The 16,440-nt window shown below is 40.9% G+C and overlaps 1 protein-coding gene across 3 annotated transcripts; it reads right to left on the bottom strand.

Moving 5' to 3' along the window:
• Positions 1–4,234: 4,234 nt before the first annotated feature.
• Positions 4,235–16,056, bottom strand: LOC131241171 (uncharacterized). Of its 3 annotated transcripts, none has more exons than XM_058239882.1 (3): positions 15,788–16,056; positions 12,388–13,390; positions 4,235–5,093 (listed from the first exon to the last, which is right to left on the bottom strand). In XM_058239882.1, exons 2-3 carry the CDS (start codon positions 13,359–13,361, stop codon positions 4,610–4,612), a joined length of 1,458 nt encoding a protein of 485 aa, XP_058095865.1. In that variant the 5' UTR covers positions 13,362–13,390; positions 15,788–16,056; the 3' UTR covers positions 4,235–4,609. The 3 variants fall into 3 exon arrangements, with proteins under 3 accessions (XP_058095865.1, XP_058095866.1, XP_058095864.1); XM_058239883.1 differs by having other exon boundaries at positions 12,388–13,372; XM_058239881.1 differs by having other exon boundaries at positions 12,388–13,400; positions 15,788–16,055.
• Between the last annotated feature and the right edge of the window lie 384 nt (positions 16,057–16,440).

Raw genomic sequence — 16,440 nt, 5'->3', positions numbered from 1 at the left:
CTCACAAGAACATGGGGCAATTCGTGCGCAGCTGAGCATATTGACAGAAGGGATTGATCCACCGTGATTTATGTATTTGAACTCTGATGGTTTAAACTCATCAGATGGCTGGTTTGTTTGATGTAGGTTACCTTTATTCATGATCCATTTATTAGTTGGTCGCAACAGGAATATGATATGGATCACTAGAAGGTGGGTGCACCTACATCTTATGTTACTTACATATTGTGTTGCTGCTGTCATTTAATAATAAACCGTCAATTTACCTTCAAAAAGTTCATATGTTTTTTTAAAGTAAAAAACACTATGGAATGAGGGATTTTAAGACGTTGGTCCCAAAAATTAAGGTGATCCAAATCTCACGTGGACCCCACCACAGGAACAGTTGTGACTAGTTTAATGGACCCATGGACTCATATGTTGTTTGCCTATTTCTAATGGTGAGGTCCTTTTAGAATGGATTGTTTTTATACATTTATTTATTAATATACTAAGGTGGGCTGTATAAGGATTCTTTTTATGTATTAATTTATTAATATATTGAGGTGGGCCACATACATCTGATCCTAATATGCTCTCTGGGATTCTTTTAATGCATTTATTTTTTTAATTTTTATTTAATTACTTTCATGCATTTGGATTCTAAAAATTGGACGGTAATGATAATTCTGATTTTGTTATATATGGACCATTTATCCTTAATGGTATGTATTTATTAACTTAATAATTCCTTAATTTTTAAATTTATTTACGAAATGAATTCAAATTTTGAGATGGATTAATGTTTCTTAACTTATTAATGTTTTTAAGTTTGTTGTTAATGCTTAAATTAATTTATTGCTTCATATTATAGATATTTTGAATTTATGAGCTCACTTTTATGGCCCATTTGATAATTAATTTAGACTAAAAATTAATTTAAATATTTATATTAATAGACTTAATAAAATTACATATTTGATCTCATGCATTTTTTATATGATCGTGACATTTTGAAACAATACTCTAATCCAAGTTCTACTTGACGTGAATATACAATTTTTTCCTTAGAGACTGGATACCCAAACAGAAAAATTAACTTATCTTTAAGTGACTCACTGCTTACATCCAAATAGATTACCAGAAGTAACTCTTACGTGTAAGTGACAGCTTAAAAAAACTTAATAGGCATTCAAACATACCCTCACAGATCAACCCAAAAGAAAAGAAGTCCGGTTTCCTCCATTGCGACTCAGGACCCAGCGTGTGTGGCTACTACTGGGCCAGCATGCTCAGTGAGGCTATGATCTGAACTGTCCATGTTTTGAACGGATGACTGTGACTATCACTGACTGTAGATGAATTTTAACAACGAAAAGGAAAATTAATTTCAATGGCCCTCATATTCAGCTCTAAAAACCAAAGGATAGGGTCATCAGTGAAGCTTGATTATGAGATAACAAGTTCTACATTGAACTAACGAGAATATGGACGGCGGAAATCACTGGCCCACCTCAGCATGTTGCACTAGACTCGCCGGATCCTGACTCGCCAACGAGACAGAATCACCTCATAAAAATTAAAAAAGAAAAAGAAAAGAGTAAGTTATTTGATAATCTGGAAGAGGGTGACGCTTGATACGCAGGCGCTCAGAAATTGTGCACGTGGCATACAATAACCCAACCAAACCGACTAAACTGTGCCATTAGATTTAATTTTTTTTCATTTTTAACCGTCCAATAAATGCCCACGAATCTGTTAGTCAGACAACAACATAAGCGCCTAGTTACGGTCCACTGCACTCGAGTGCCAGCTTACCGTCGTCTACTTCACTTATACAGAGGCTAGACTCTTTGGTATCATTACGACCGGTGGCTCATGATCTTCACGCTTCACAGTGGTACTGATGTAAGTTATGCAGACCATCCAAATAGTGGGTCCACCCTGATATTTATATGCTATCCAAAATGCTCATAAGGTCATTCGCGCTTAGATGAATGGAAACAAATAATAATAATATTATTATTATTATTATTAATATTAATATTAATATTAGCTTGATCCAAAACTTCTATGGCCCACTGAATGTTTCAACGGTATGCGTTTAATCCCCACTGCTTCCTGTCTTACGGAGAGTTTTGGATCTGCCCCATTTTTAACTCATCTCCTGTTATGAGCGGGAAAAACGGATCGACCGGGTGGATTGCTCACAAACATCACAGTGGGGCCCACCTATCTTTGGACCGGATGGGAAGCGTACTGAGTAACTCAGTACGCTTGGCGTACTGAGTAAACTCTGTGGGGTTCACCATGATCTATGTATTTTATACACTCCGTCCATCTATTTTATTAGATAATTTTATGACATGGGTCCAAAATTGATGGATATCCAAGCTCAAATCTACCACACCACATGAAACAGTGTGAATTGAACTTGTATCATTGCAAAATTCTTAAGTGTCACAGAATTTTTGTATTAAGCTTATATTTGTTTTTGTCCCTTCATCCATGTCTTTGTGATATTATTAACAGCTTGGATGATAAGTAGACATCATTGTAAGGCCTGGGAAGGTTTCAACGGTGGAAATCATTATTCACACGGTTTCTGTCTTATGATCCACTTGAGAGTTGGATATGCTTCAACTTTGGGCTCAACCTGTCAAATGAGCTGAAAAAAACGTATGAATGTTGAGGATAAACCACTTATTTTCACGGTAGGCCCAACTGAGTTTACTCACTGAGATAAGAGCATACTAAGTAACTCAATATGCAATCCGATTCCAGCCAGAGGAAATCGGATTGCGTACTGAGTTACTCGGTACGCTCTTATCATACTGAGTAAACTCAGTTAGGCCAACCTTGAATGTATGCAGTTTATCCATGCCGTCCATTCGTTTTCCATCTAATTTAAGGGGTTGAGCCCAAAATTGAAGCATATCCAAAGATCAAGTGAATCATATCCCAAGAAAGAGTAGGCATAATGAGCTACACCTTGCTAGGCCCCATAGTGATGTTTATTTGTCATCCAAATTGTTAATAAGATCATACAGACATGGATGAAGGGAAAAACAAATATAAGCTTCAGTTTTGGCATTCTATGGCCCCAAGAATTTTTCAACGGTGGTAGACATTCAATTCAACTGTTTCCTGTGGTGTGGTGCATTTGAAGATTGTATATACTTCAGATTTGGCATCAAGCCCTAAAATTATCTGTTAAAACGGATGGATAGAGCGGATAAAATACATAAATCATGGTGGACCCCACAGAGTTTACTCGGGTTTTGGGTCTGGTCTTTAATGTCATACTGTTTTTATTATTATTATTATTATTATTTGTAATCGCATCTTGGTCTTTAAAGAAGTCAGCTCAGGCTTCAGATGGGTGTTTTCAGGGATTTTACGGACCCAATCGGCTAACCCCTCCTTGGATGAATTTTCCACCGTATGTTCTTGGTGGAATCTCCGTTGGTGCAAAAGAGGAGATTTTAAAGTTGCAAAGGTTTGTGTATGAAAAAAATATAAGGGCGACCAGGTCTCCACAAATATGCAAGCCTTCTCAAATTGGGTTCTTAAGCATGGCCTAGATCGTCAAAGTAGTTTGGTTTCTGAAATGTTGCCCATTAGTGTGGAGGTCCGCTGGGACGGTTAAGAGTCCACCATCCTTGCTGCACAGTGTCATGTAGATATTCTCATACAACATGGTATAACATTCATTAGATGCCCCTGTCTCACCACAGATATAGTAGATATTGTAATCAAACACATAAGATATTGTAGTGTTATGTCCAATCTCACCCCAATTTTGAGCTATTGCAGGTCATTGAACTTTTATGCAGCAATGACCAACCCCAGTCTAATCTTACCTGATTTTTGAGTTTGTTGTACTTTCACAAGGTAATCATCAAACCCAATCCAATCTGACCTATTTTTTTAAAACCCTTATCTGTCTTTAAAACTTTTACCAAGCAATCACCAATTCACAAATAGCTTAGTATTGGGCCAGATGATCGTCGTCATCATCCATGGTGGAACCCATCCAATTAGCAGCCTGGATCTCTCAAACATGCATGCGGCTTTACCCCCAAAGGGTTACATGAGAACGCACAAGTAAGCTTGCAAATATACCCCACCCCAAAAAACCAATAGCAGATTTCACCAGCTCACACCAAGCCAGCCCAACCCCAATACCTTGTCTCCATGCCACCAAACAACCAGCCAAAATAATAATAATAATAATAATACACACATCCAACTCTATTGTAAAAATGGCAAAAGCATAGAATACTCCCTTCCAAAACAACTAAAACAAGTGGTTGGAAAGAAAGGAAAAAGAAAAAAGAACTGAATGTTCCACAATATGGTCACTCATCATCCAATATATACACTGTACAGCTCACTTCATATGTATACAAAAACAAATAAGATCTCTGCCTTACATACAAAGAAAAAGAGGGATCTAAAAGGAGCAACTTCACAACATAAACAACAACAACACCCCCACGTTCCATCAAGCCCAATACCCATTCCAATATATATGAATTACTATAGAGATATAATGGTTTTGCTATCTTTCCACGTACCTACTAAACATGGGTAAATCACCATTTTTGGTGCTCCAATGCGGTGCACTCTAGAAAGAGGGTAGCAACCACCCCATGGTCCAGCCCAAGAGCAGACCGGCACCGGCAAGACCCAACCCGACTGCAAGCGCGACCGCATATTTACCAATGTCATATTTCTGGTGGCTCGCTTTTCTCCTCGTCGCCTTATGCACACCCTTCCTCAAACGACTTGCCTTCAACGGCATCCAGGGTAGGACTGGGAAGAGATCGGAGATCCTCTGGTCTTTGGCTTTGAGCTGAAGAAGAAGGGTCTCTAGCTGCAATAGTTGTAGCCACTGCTTGTATGCAAATAGATGAGATGCTTGTCTGAAAAAAAGCTTGATAATGTGTTCTTTCTCAGTATAGGCCTGCTGGGCCGCCTTTTCCGCTTCCCTGGCCCGGGTCTGGGAATGGCGCAGTGCTTCCAACAGCTGGGCCTTACTAGGATCACTGTCAGAAGTATGTCTGCTATCTGTTGGATCCCTGATGGAAGTACTGTAACTGTGGGTGCCACTGCATATGATCACAGAAAAGTTCTAAGCAACTAACAAAAGCAGTGTATAGAGTATAATAAGTAGGGCTATGCTAAGCGCACATGGGTGTATGCAATAAAGCTCGTGTACATGCCACACATATGCCAGCATGACACATGTATGCAAGATTTAATACATTCATCAGGTTGGTACAACATCTTAGATGATTTCCCAAAAACAAAATCTGGTCCAATCAGAATGTGGACCCCAATATTGAAAACCAGCAGATGGATTAGAAAACTTCAACCCAATTTGTCGGAGCCATACATTTGTTTTGCAAACTGTGGCTCACCTGACCAGTGGATTAACATGATTCTTAAGCTAGGGATCAATATAGGGGTGCCATTATGATGGATGGATTGGACTCAGACATTATCCTGCCATGCTGGCACATGTGTGGCATGTACATGAGATCTATTTCACATGTGGGCTTAGCAAAGCTCTAAAAAGAAAACATAGTCATTGCTTGTTACAAGCACCATCATGACCTGCAAAAACTCCACATGCAGGTTGAAATGCCAAAAAGTTTTTGAAATAGTGTTCTGTTTATTGTCAATATAATCAATAATCTGTGTGTGTGTGTGTGTGGATGATTAGATGGATCATGCATTTATATATGGATGCATGTGTATGTATGTATGCATGGATGGATGGATCCTGCATGTGTGTGTCATTGTAAGAATGCATGAATGCATACATGGATCAATGGATGGGATGGGATGGAGATGACGACTTCGAGACACCTCGCAACTCAATGTGAGTATAAGGAATGGCCAAAAAGTATGTTTTTGAGTTACTTAAAGTTTTTAGATGTCTTAGTTATTCTTTGGAACCTGCTTTTGTATTATACAAACTCATTTGATTAGTATTACACTGATGTCTTACGATAGTGCATGCTTTTAGTCCCCCTTAATGGAAACTAATTATGCATGCATCTTTTTTTACAATTATTTTTTATTCTTAAATTTGCAAACATGTGTATTTTAGCATCTCTTAAAGTTTCACTGAAAAGCCCCACCGTTTTCCTCATGTTTCCCTCAGTCAGCAATACATTTCCCAATTATCAGCGATGTTGATGCATGTTTCCATATCCCCAGCCAGCAACGCGTGTGATGAGGCCAGTATTACAAACATTAATTGAAAACACAAGGGTAAAGTTATGCTTGATCACTGACACAGACAAACTATGGCTTGTCAGGGCATGATAATACAGGAAAGTTGAATGAAAGGTACACAAGGACCATCTTGTAATAAGATCCATCATCTATGGCATATGGTGACTAGTTTTAATAGAAGACCGAGAGGCCCCAATCTGTAGTAGTTTCGGTGGTAGATTTGGATGGATGACTGAACTGAATGGCAATTCCTTTAAGGGGGTGTTTGGATCGTAAGTTACTTAAGATAAGCTACTTTTGCATCAAGTAGCTTATCTTGGTTTCTATTTATTAAGCTGAAGTGATTAAGTACCATTAAGTAAAAAAAGTTACTTGTGCTTTATCTTAAACCAAACTTACTTATCTCAAATAAGTTACTTCTTTACTGCTGTAAGTAGAAAAAGTAACTTATTTGGTGGTATCCAAACAGGGCCTAAGTATAAAACATGTCGCCGCATCCAAAGTATAATTTTTTTAAAGACCCAAAAGCAAAAGCTAAAAGGGAAAAGAATATGACAAGGATCATCACACAATTACAATCCAGAAAAGGGGAGAAGGTCACAATCAGTCACATCTTTCAAAAGGGAGGCCCAATTAACCACTTCCCCCCTTATCTTTCCTATAACCGTCTCCTCAGGAAAAGGATTGCTCTTGGGCCACCTCTACAAAACAGAATAAAGGATCTCGCCTCTCTAAGTAATAAGCCCGAACATGCCTTAGAAGACACAAGCAGGGACAAAGGACTGTTCCTCTCCCGTGTCACTTCACCTCACGAGAAAAGTTGAAAATTAACGCCTTCGTTTGACGTCAACAAACACCTATTGAGCTGCGTCAGAACCGAGATGCCACGCATTGATATCTCTTTCCATTTGAGATTAGTGCATGGCCCGAGGCCTACATGTGCCTCGGTCTCTACTGGCAAGAGAGCGGCGCATCACTCAAGACCACCATGTGGGGAAATTTCCATCTAAAGAAATGAGAAGCTTTCAAAGAGCTCACCACGTTCGCTTGTCCCTTCCTGATATAGGTCCAAGGTCTCGAGCCTCGCAATGAACCTCATTGGAAGCCCCCACATGTGACTGAAGCTCATCCCGAGACTACACCTTCATCCACGCCTTACCACCGACCTTGATCGTCAAGTCCCTAGGAGAGGCTTCCCCATCACATGTGCAACAAGCATCCCCATGAGAGACATAATCTGGCCCCACGTAGCCTACGGGGAATCCAGTGCACCCATAGAGAAACAAGCTCCAGCAAATGGACCAAAGGAACCCAAGTAGCCGCCAACCCTCTGCAGCCCAACCAGCGTCGAGCAAGACATCCTCTTTTCATTCAATACCTCCGTCGATGCAATGAGGTGGTGCTTCCTTGGCCAAACTCCGGCCTCCAGCGATGGTTGACAATTTATAATCCAGCCCCACGTAGCCTACGGGGTATCCAATGCACCCATAGAGCACAGTGAATGGACCAAAGGAACCCAAGTAGCCACCAACCCTTTGCAGCCTAACCAACATCGAGCACGACATCCTCTTTTCATTCAATACTTCCGTCGATGCAGTGAGGTGGTGCTTCCTCACCCAAACTCTGGCCTCCAGCAACGGTCAACAGCACTGCTATCTCAAGCACCCCCAAACTTTTAGCAGCAAATGAGCTTATCCAACCCTTAACTTCACTAATTATAGCACAAAGAAACCCTCTTCTTCATGATGCAAAGCCTGACCACATTAACATCTTCACCCGCCTTCGTGCCTTCATCGATGGCTACCACCTCCTCAATACATTCTCCAATTACCATAAAGACATCCTCCACAACTCTAAAGAAATAATCCAGAAGAGAAACCAAGCCTCCTCTCTACCAAACTCCCACTTCTTGATCAACTTGATCGACCTCTCATTGAAGAACACTCCTGCCATCACCATTTAATCCAGATTCGTTCCTAGTCTCCCAGAGATCCAATGCAATGGTTTGATCTGTGGTTCACAGAGATCCAAATCAAGCTCTTATGCAATGGTTTGATCTTATGGTCACTCTCCTCCGAACAACAAGAAGCTTTTAACCAAGATTTCACCTGAGAGACGAGCCTCCTCCATCGTCACCGCCGCCACCAAACATTGAAGCTCCTCCCAAGTTCCTTCCACAACTACGGGGCTAACACATACCTCCAAGCCCTCTATATTAGTAGTCTTCCACACCCTCTTCCCTATTCTGACCTAATACCCTCCACCCTCTGGCTAACATTGCTCCTAAACTAGAGTCTTAGCTCATCCCTTACCCCAATGATTGCTTCCTTGAAAGACTTAAGACTTATCTCCTTCCCCTCTACTACCAACTGCTAGGGACATTCCTCGGACAGACTTCTCTTGTATCCTCTCAGCCCTCCAAACTCCTACCTTCTTATTCCTCCCACAATTACCATTCCCTTTCATAGTTTATTCCCTATTAAAAACATCTGGACCAAATCTAGCCCCTACACCAACAGTTTCTTCCCTGCAAGGCTCTCCCTGTCCAACATCTAGGAGACTTTTTCCAAATCCACTTCTGATTTCTTCCTAACGAAGGCATAGCCACAAGAGATTATCGTTCTCCTATGACTAGAGCTAGGCACGGGACGACTCGACTCGTTCGGACCTGACTCAATCCAAACCAAATGGGTGAGTTGGTACGAACCGAGTAGCTTCACCCAATCCAAACTCAAACTGAGTTGAGTACGAGTTACCCAATAACTCGATCCGTTAGACTCGACTTGATCCGAAACCCGACTCAACTTGGATTTGGGTGTGTGTGTATGTGTGTGTGTGTGACCCTAGTTTTTAAGTATCTCTAAACCTACCCACCGCACCCTACCCCAATCCGAACCCAAATTCTCTCTCTCCCTCCTTCATCCTCCTCCTCTTCGTCTCTCCCTCCTTCATCCTACTCCTCTTCCAAATCCTATAGCCACCCACCACCCCCCTCCTCCTCCTCCTCCTCCTCTCTCTCTCTCTCCTCTCCTCTCCACTCCCTCCCTCCCTCCCTCCCTCATCTCTCGATCTGACTCGATGCCAACTCAACTCGACTCAATGATCAGTCCAAGGCATACCAAACTCATATTGGGTCAAGCATGCCCGACTCGGTACTGAGTCGGGTCGAGTTCAAGTCAGGCATATTTCAAAACCGGATCAAGTCGGGTCAGCCCTAACTCGATCCGACTCGACTCGATGCCTAGCTCTACCTATGACACGGAATCACAACCTCCACCGCTGAGCCTACTCACACGAAAACTCTCAAGAAGTTTATCAGCAGCCAACCTTCCAGGAAGCCCTTGACAAACAAGGTTGGAAGCCTGTTCAGCAAGACCTCATCACCTCTTTTCCAACCACTAGTAAGGGCCCTCTTCTTCCTCACCTATGTTTAGGTACCATCCCCACCCTCGCCCTCTCCCGACACCTCTCTAGTGGATGTGGAGGTATCCTTGCACACCCCCTTCCCTTTCCTAGCCCCGAAGTTGGAAGCCCCTTCACCTTCCCCTTCGACTGCTAAACGACCCCCCTCTTGAAGTTCTCTGGTCTACTCTCAAACCCCATCTTGAATGTCAATGTCTTCCTACACCATCCACTCTCCCCCGGTCACTGGATCTACCTCAAGATGAATCTCTTGCTTTAAATGTACATCGCAGTAGCAAAATCTCTCCTTCGATCTCCTTGGTTGCCAATGACCAATCCATGGTCATGGTTTTGAAAATCACGTACGATAAAGGGAGTACTGATAAAGGTGGTACTGTGTCCATATCAGATACCCCCTTACATGATACAAGGGTGATCCAATTCGTTTCTTGAAAGAAAAAAATATATATATTATAATTTTCCTCTAAAATTTTCACTTGTTTTTTAATTCCGACCATAAAGGAAAGCTTAAAAGTTCATTTCATACTAGAAATAGGCCAATTTTGAGGATCAAAACAAAATATTTGAGTAAGATTCAATGAATCAAAGCAAAATGAACCATTTTGGGGAAATTAAAAGGGGAAAACTATTACTTCTTTCGTTTTTTATCTTCTTTTGTTGCATCTCAATATAACGTTCCACAATCTATCAAATCATACTTAATTTGCATTGGATTGACCTTCAGCGGGTAAAATCAGTAGCCTACACTCCTATCAAAAAATGGACTAATGCACCATTAGGTGCATGTTAAAAAGATTTACAAAAAGGGATGGAGGGAGGGGGAGGGGAAGAGAGAGAGAGAGAGAGAGAGAGAGAGAGAGAGAGAGAGAGAGAGAGAGATTCTGATTGTTTACATTTTTTCTATTCCCTAATAATTTTTCGAATGCTTTTGGACCTAAAATTTTTTGGCTGACACGGTTCAAAGTACGCATCAATGCAGTCCAATATGCCCCATAGTCTATTGTTTTTGGGCCCAATCAATACCCCCGTGACACCGATATTCAAAGTCATACATTTAGCACAGACGGGTTTATAACTTTGACAAATGGGGCCCATGGTTTAATAATCAAGACCGTTGGTTTGTTGAGACCCATTATGGATGAAGCATGCCCGAAAATCTTCCAAACTGGACAATCCTAGTGGCCAATATTTGGTCGTCCGTCAGTTGAATGAGAGCTTTTGTTCTAGGCCGAAAATCAGAAGTACACATTATCCTACCAAGGTGAATTTTTAGGGATGGTCCATTGATGGCTTGGATCAGTGAACAACAGGCACCACTCATAAGAATTGAGAACATTTGTATACTGCAAAAAAGTGCAAGTCTCATACCATATCATTCCTCTTCCTTAAATAGGAAAACTGTAAAATACTAAAGACCTTAACTGACATGTCCAAAGTGGGGGTGCATTGCCTCAATCTAATTAATAACAGGAACTGGACCCCCTTTTCTAATCTCAGCCAAGATTTGGGTAAAGACCATCCAGTGCGCCACCAAAAGCAGGATTACCCAAATGAAGCCTTAGGATTCAGCAGCCAATTATAGTTCAGAAATGTAATGATAACCAGCCCATGCCTCGTGCAAACAGGATCCTTTCAACAATACAAGAAAGCTAGAGTGCAATCATATTTAAAGTAGAGAAAAATCAAACTATCCCAAATGACTATATATATATATTGAGAGATCAAATGACTCGTATATAACAACACTACTAAATCAATTTCTCTAGTCTTTCAAAGGTCTTTTGATTTATTTCAGTTTTTGAGCATATCAATATCAAAAGATTCGAAATTTTATTATTAGAAATTTAGATTTAGATTAGAAATTTCTATTTCTTTGATTTCGAGTTTTTTTTCTTTAAATGCAAAATATTACATTTGAAATAATTATATATAATTATATCCATATTAGTTATAGATAAAATCTGACCTGCTCTTAAGGAAGTTGGTTATAAAGTGTCCAACTTTATGAATCATGCCAAAAGCCATTTAGGCCTGAAGGCATCGTATTACTTTGGGACCTGTTACACAACACCGGGCCATAACACTAAAAATGGCCTGTAACAGGCCTGTATCAATCATAGGTCCAATACAGGGCCAATACATTTTCTTCCTTTAAATGATTTTTTTTTCCATTATAGGGGCATAACAGCCACAAGGCTGGCCATTACAGCCACTGTTACCATTATTGTCCACATGGCCTGGAGGCCTACACCAACCCAAGCATGTTTGGATATGTGGAATCCATGGCAAAAGAAAGAGGGAAAAAAGAATAATTATACAATGATGATTTCCACAAGAACTATTGAAACATAGGTTCCGATTTTGAGTTCTTGTTTGGGTAGCAAGTGGAAATCTAATATTCCATTCACAACACCCACCTAGTTTCTTGTGCCAAGAATCCAAATTATGGAAAATGTGTTGATTACTTGGTGGAATCCACCCTGCTCTTTTGTATCCAAACAACACAAATTGTCACGTCAAAGGAAAACCCTTTTCCTTTCCACTGTTTGGCATGGAATCAGTTTCCAAACATGGCCTTAGTGCAAACAAGAAACTCAAATCAACTACTTGAAAGACCCCATTCGCTGGCATACACTTCCACGTTATGCCCCTCAATTAGCCATGAGGACTGACAGATGGATTATCTCTTATGACTAACATTCAAAGAGAATTCAGAGTCACGTGTCGGCAAAATACCTGTACGGCTTCTCAGAATCATATAGCAAGTGTCGCACTTCACTGGTTAGCCAATGGTTTCTATCCATGCTCCCGGAAGCAGGACTATGTTGTGCATAATCAATCGGATTGCAGAGGCCCGTGTGCATCTTTGGATCCAAAGACGAAGAAATTATTGCATCATGATTGAAACTCTCAAGACAAGAAAATGGGCCTCTCCTAACATGCATGGCTTGGGGCCGTGGAAGATCGCAGTTCTCTATATGCTCAAGCGACTTCTGTGCAACCAAGGAAGCCAGCTCGTCCTTGTCAGCAGTGCGCCACCACGGCTCGGTCTTATTGCCTCCTATCCAAGGTGTCTCTGAGTCCAAACAAGCCTTATTATAGTCGTTTGAGATTAGCCGGTCGACTGGCTCCCAATCCATGAAATCCTCGTCCTGGTAAGGGTATTCACCTATTCCAGCCTTATGCTTAAGTGGCTGTTGTGTGTTTGTGCTTGCAGCCTTTAGCTCTTGCACTCTCGCTTCAGAATCATGCTTCATACAGGCAGCTGAAACTCTCCATCGCGACTCCAAAGATGGGCGTGTATTCTTGTTCAGATCAACACAAGCATCTTTGATTGGATGAGGGTCCTCGCCAAGTTTAGAAGTGGGGATCGCATCACCATCTTCCACACCTTCGAGTTCAACCTCTAATGCACTTAGCTGTTCATACATGTATTCTTTCTGGCATGCAAAGTTGGGCTGCAGCTGTAGCCACCATTTTGTATCAGGCGGTAGGTTGGTATTAGTGGGATTCCAGTTAAGAGGTGTAAAACCTGCAGCTGGATGATCTGGCCCATTAGCTGCATCACCGTTGGATGCATCAGGATGCAGCTTACATGATGATGATGATGAACAGCAGGCTATCTTTGGAGCTCTCTTAGCATCTTCTTGAACAAAGCAACGGTTGGCAGTGCGTTGCCAAGCAGCCCTCGCTTCTGCTGCCGCCATCATGGTCCTATTCTCTGATACATGTTATAACACTGAGAGAAGCTGTAAGCCATTGGGGAACAACATTTTGGGAGGATGCAGTATCCAATTGAATTACAGTGACTACTCCAATAAAGTGGAAACAACCAACTTGCAATCACTTTCCCTAGTATTCATATTGTTGAACTGTTAATTTCAAGTTGCACTTAAAAGAATTCTAACAGAAATTTGAGGGCCCTTAAAAGAATTCCAACTGAAAATTGAGGGCCACTTCCTTGCAGTGAATACTAGGAAACAACATCAATTCACTTGTACATCCAAATGAAACCTTAGGGATATTTTTTTGGTACACGAAAATATTCTCGACTACAATGTTTTAATCAGAAAATCCAGAAAGAAATTCTATTTCAAGAGGCTTGGTAAGACCCACACATGCTTCCAGTCCTCCCAATGCACGTGAACTCAAACTTGCAAATATGGAAAAAGTATGCAAGACCAAGATTTCTATCAGTTAAGCCATGCCGTTTTCAATCTTCTACCTCAAAAATAAGGCCAATTCACTCCAAAGGTATGCCTCAATGTAGAAAACAAATGGACAGCTAGAAAGAATCACTTCCACAACACAAATGCTTTTACATTGTGACCAACTGAGGAACGAAACAGACTAATATAGGCCAAAAAATCTAAACAGTCTAACCCACCTGATGGAAAGCTCAGATCTTGCACACATGGGCCTATTGGCACATTTGCTGGCGTGTGGACGGGGAGGCTTCTACAGTCTACACAAATATGGATCTTTGAAAACCTCACTGTCTCAATAATAAAATGCTGAATAGAAACTCCCTGTGCAAGCACAAATGGACCCATGGAAGCCCTTCTCCTAATCTAATTGGAAATTAAGATGGTTTGAAATTAATAATGACCAGACATACACCTAATTGTTTATCCACCAAGAAACTAATGAGAGAGAGAGAGAGAGAGAAGTTAAATCTCATCATGAATTTCTAAGCCAAAAAAGGAAAAAAAAAAAAAAGTCTCGAGACCCAAGAAATTAAGATCCTGCAAAATAGGTAGAAACAACCATTACAGATCTTGGCCACGAATCATCCAAACGGACATTGAAAAAGAAAGTTGGGCCTCCTAAAAAATGCTGCATACATCACTCAATTCAATGTCATTCTATAAGGGCTCGTATGGCAGCGTGGATTTGAAATCCTGTGGAATCTGGTGGATTTTAATCCGTAGGGAATTGAGTGGATTTGAATCAAATCTTAGCTTTCAGGCAGGAGTTCAAAAATGAGATGGTTTGGGGATTTGGATTTGGAGCGAATCCAAATCCCTCCAATTCCATGTTACCAAATGACCAAAAAAACAGCAAATCCCCACAAATCCTTCCAAATCCATGCTGCCAAACGAGCCCTAAGATGCAAGGACCACTTCTTTTCCTTGTAAAGCCTGACATTGAAAGATAATCGCAGGTTGCATGTTTAGATATCGTCTAATACATGTAAACTCTAATTTATATTCAAAACTAACAGCAGCCTAAAATGCATGTCAAAATCACCATCCATGGTTACGATTTGAACATTGCAAATTGAATCCCATCTCGTCCAACATGAGAATATCACCCCAAAACTCGGATTGAAATTCAAGAAATACAACAACCATAGGAACAATTCAATGGTCCCTCACAATCGGCAGTAAAACTCTGAAACGGATCTACAGGTTCCAACCGAGATCATCTGAAGTGATCATCTAAGCAATCCCGCATGAAACTCCAATCCCAATTCAAAGCAACCACAATCCCAACTAAGCGAAAATCCAGTTTCAACTAAGCTCACTAAGAAAACCAAAACCCAATTCCCAAAATCTCCATAGCTACCAAACACCCAATTGAAAATCCAAAACAACCCGACCAAAAAAACTTAAAAATCCAACATAAGTGCTCAAAAAAAAACTTAAATCCCATACAAAAATCCACCACACCCACCAAAAACAAACAACAGAATTCACAAACCCCCTCCCCAAATCACACAAATTACAACAAAACCATAGCAAAAAAGAAGCCCATGCAAGCCCCCACATTCAAAACCAAGATCCATATCTTGTTGCAAACAAAACAAAGAAACCAAACCCCAGAAAGTCCAACGCAACCCAACAAAAAAAATAATAATAATCAACCACACCACCCAAAAAACAAAAAACCCAATTCACAAAATCCCCCCAAAACACTAAAATTCCGATAAATAAATAAATAAATAAGCCGAAAGGAAGCCCAAGCAGCCCCACATTCACAGCCCAAAACCCATATCTTGCAGCAATCAGATCAAAACAAACAGAAAACAGAATCAAACCCAACGAACCATCACAAATTCAACACCAAATCTACACAACCGAATACAGAAAAATCAAAATTTTGTGAGATTGCAACTGAAAAGAAGAGAAGATACCTGGTTCCAAAAAGATCCAGTTGTTCTCTTATTGCTGAATGATATAGAGAGATTCAGAAGTTATTATTATTGGATTAAATAGATCTGTGAGTTCCCTTCCGAGCCAAAGATTCTTCTGACACAACTTATCTCATCTCTTTCCATATCCAGAGAGGATGTATTAATTTCAAGAGAAATGACGCATGTCCCCAGTCTCTCACATTTGTACTATTTTCTTGATGTTTTTAGGTACTTCTCTCTTTCTTGCAATGTTTTGTTTTGAGAAATGGGAACTTCCCAAATTGCCCTTGTTTTGCTGTGCTCAATAAGCAAAGATCTACATCCACCTCTATCTCTTTCCAACAAGTTACAAAGCGATTCGCGCGAGGAGAGATTCAATTCTACGCGCCGATTGGGCAAAAGAGTCTCTCGGTGACAGGTAAGCAGGGAACATTCCACGTGATTACCACCTGATGAACGGTATTGATCACACCACGTTGGATGGATAGGCACGTGTTCCGCGAATGGTAACCTCAATATCTCCGCACGCGGATAGCCACGGTTGATTGACTAGAGTGTGAGATGTAGCCGTGAAGCCCGAGGAACCGTAACATGATGGACTCGGGCGCGGCTTCGGTGGATCCGGGGATCCACCGAGGTAGGTGGATCCTTGA

The sequence above is a fragment of the Magnolia sinica genome, chromosome 3 (assembly GCF_029962835.1).
Source record: "Magnolia sinica isolate HGM2019 chromosome 3, MsV1, whole genome shotgun sequence".
In the NCBI taxonomy this organism is placed as follows: domain Eukaryota; kingdom Viridiplantae; phylum Streptophyta; class Magnoliopsida; order Magnoliales; family Magnoliaceae; genus Magnolia; species Magnolia sinica.
Note: the sequence above shows the minus strand (reverse complement) of the source record. Positions and strands in the feature narration are given on the sequence as shown.

Coding starts and splice junctions, on each gene's coding strand:
- LOC131241171 (XM_058239882.1), bottom strand. CDS start 13,361: ATGATGGCGGCAGCAGAAGCGAGGGCTGCTTGGCAACGCACTGCCAAC. Junction 5,094..12,387: donor GATTCTGAGAAGCCGTACAG/GTATTTTGCCGA, acceptor GATCATATGCAG/TGGCACCCACAGTTACAGTA.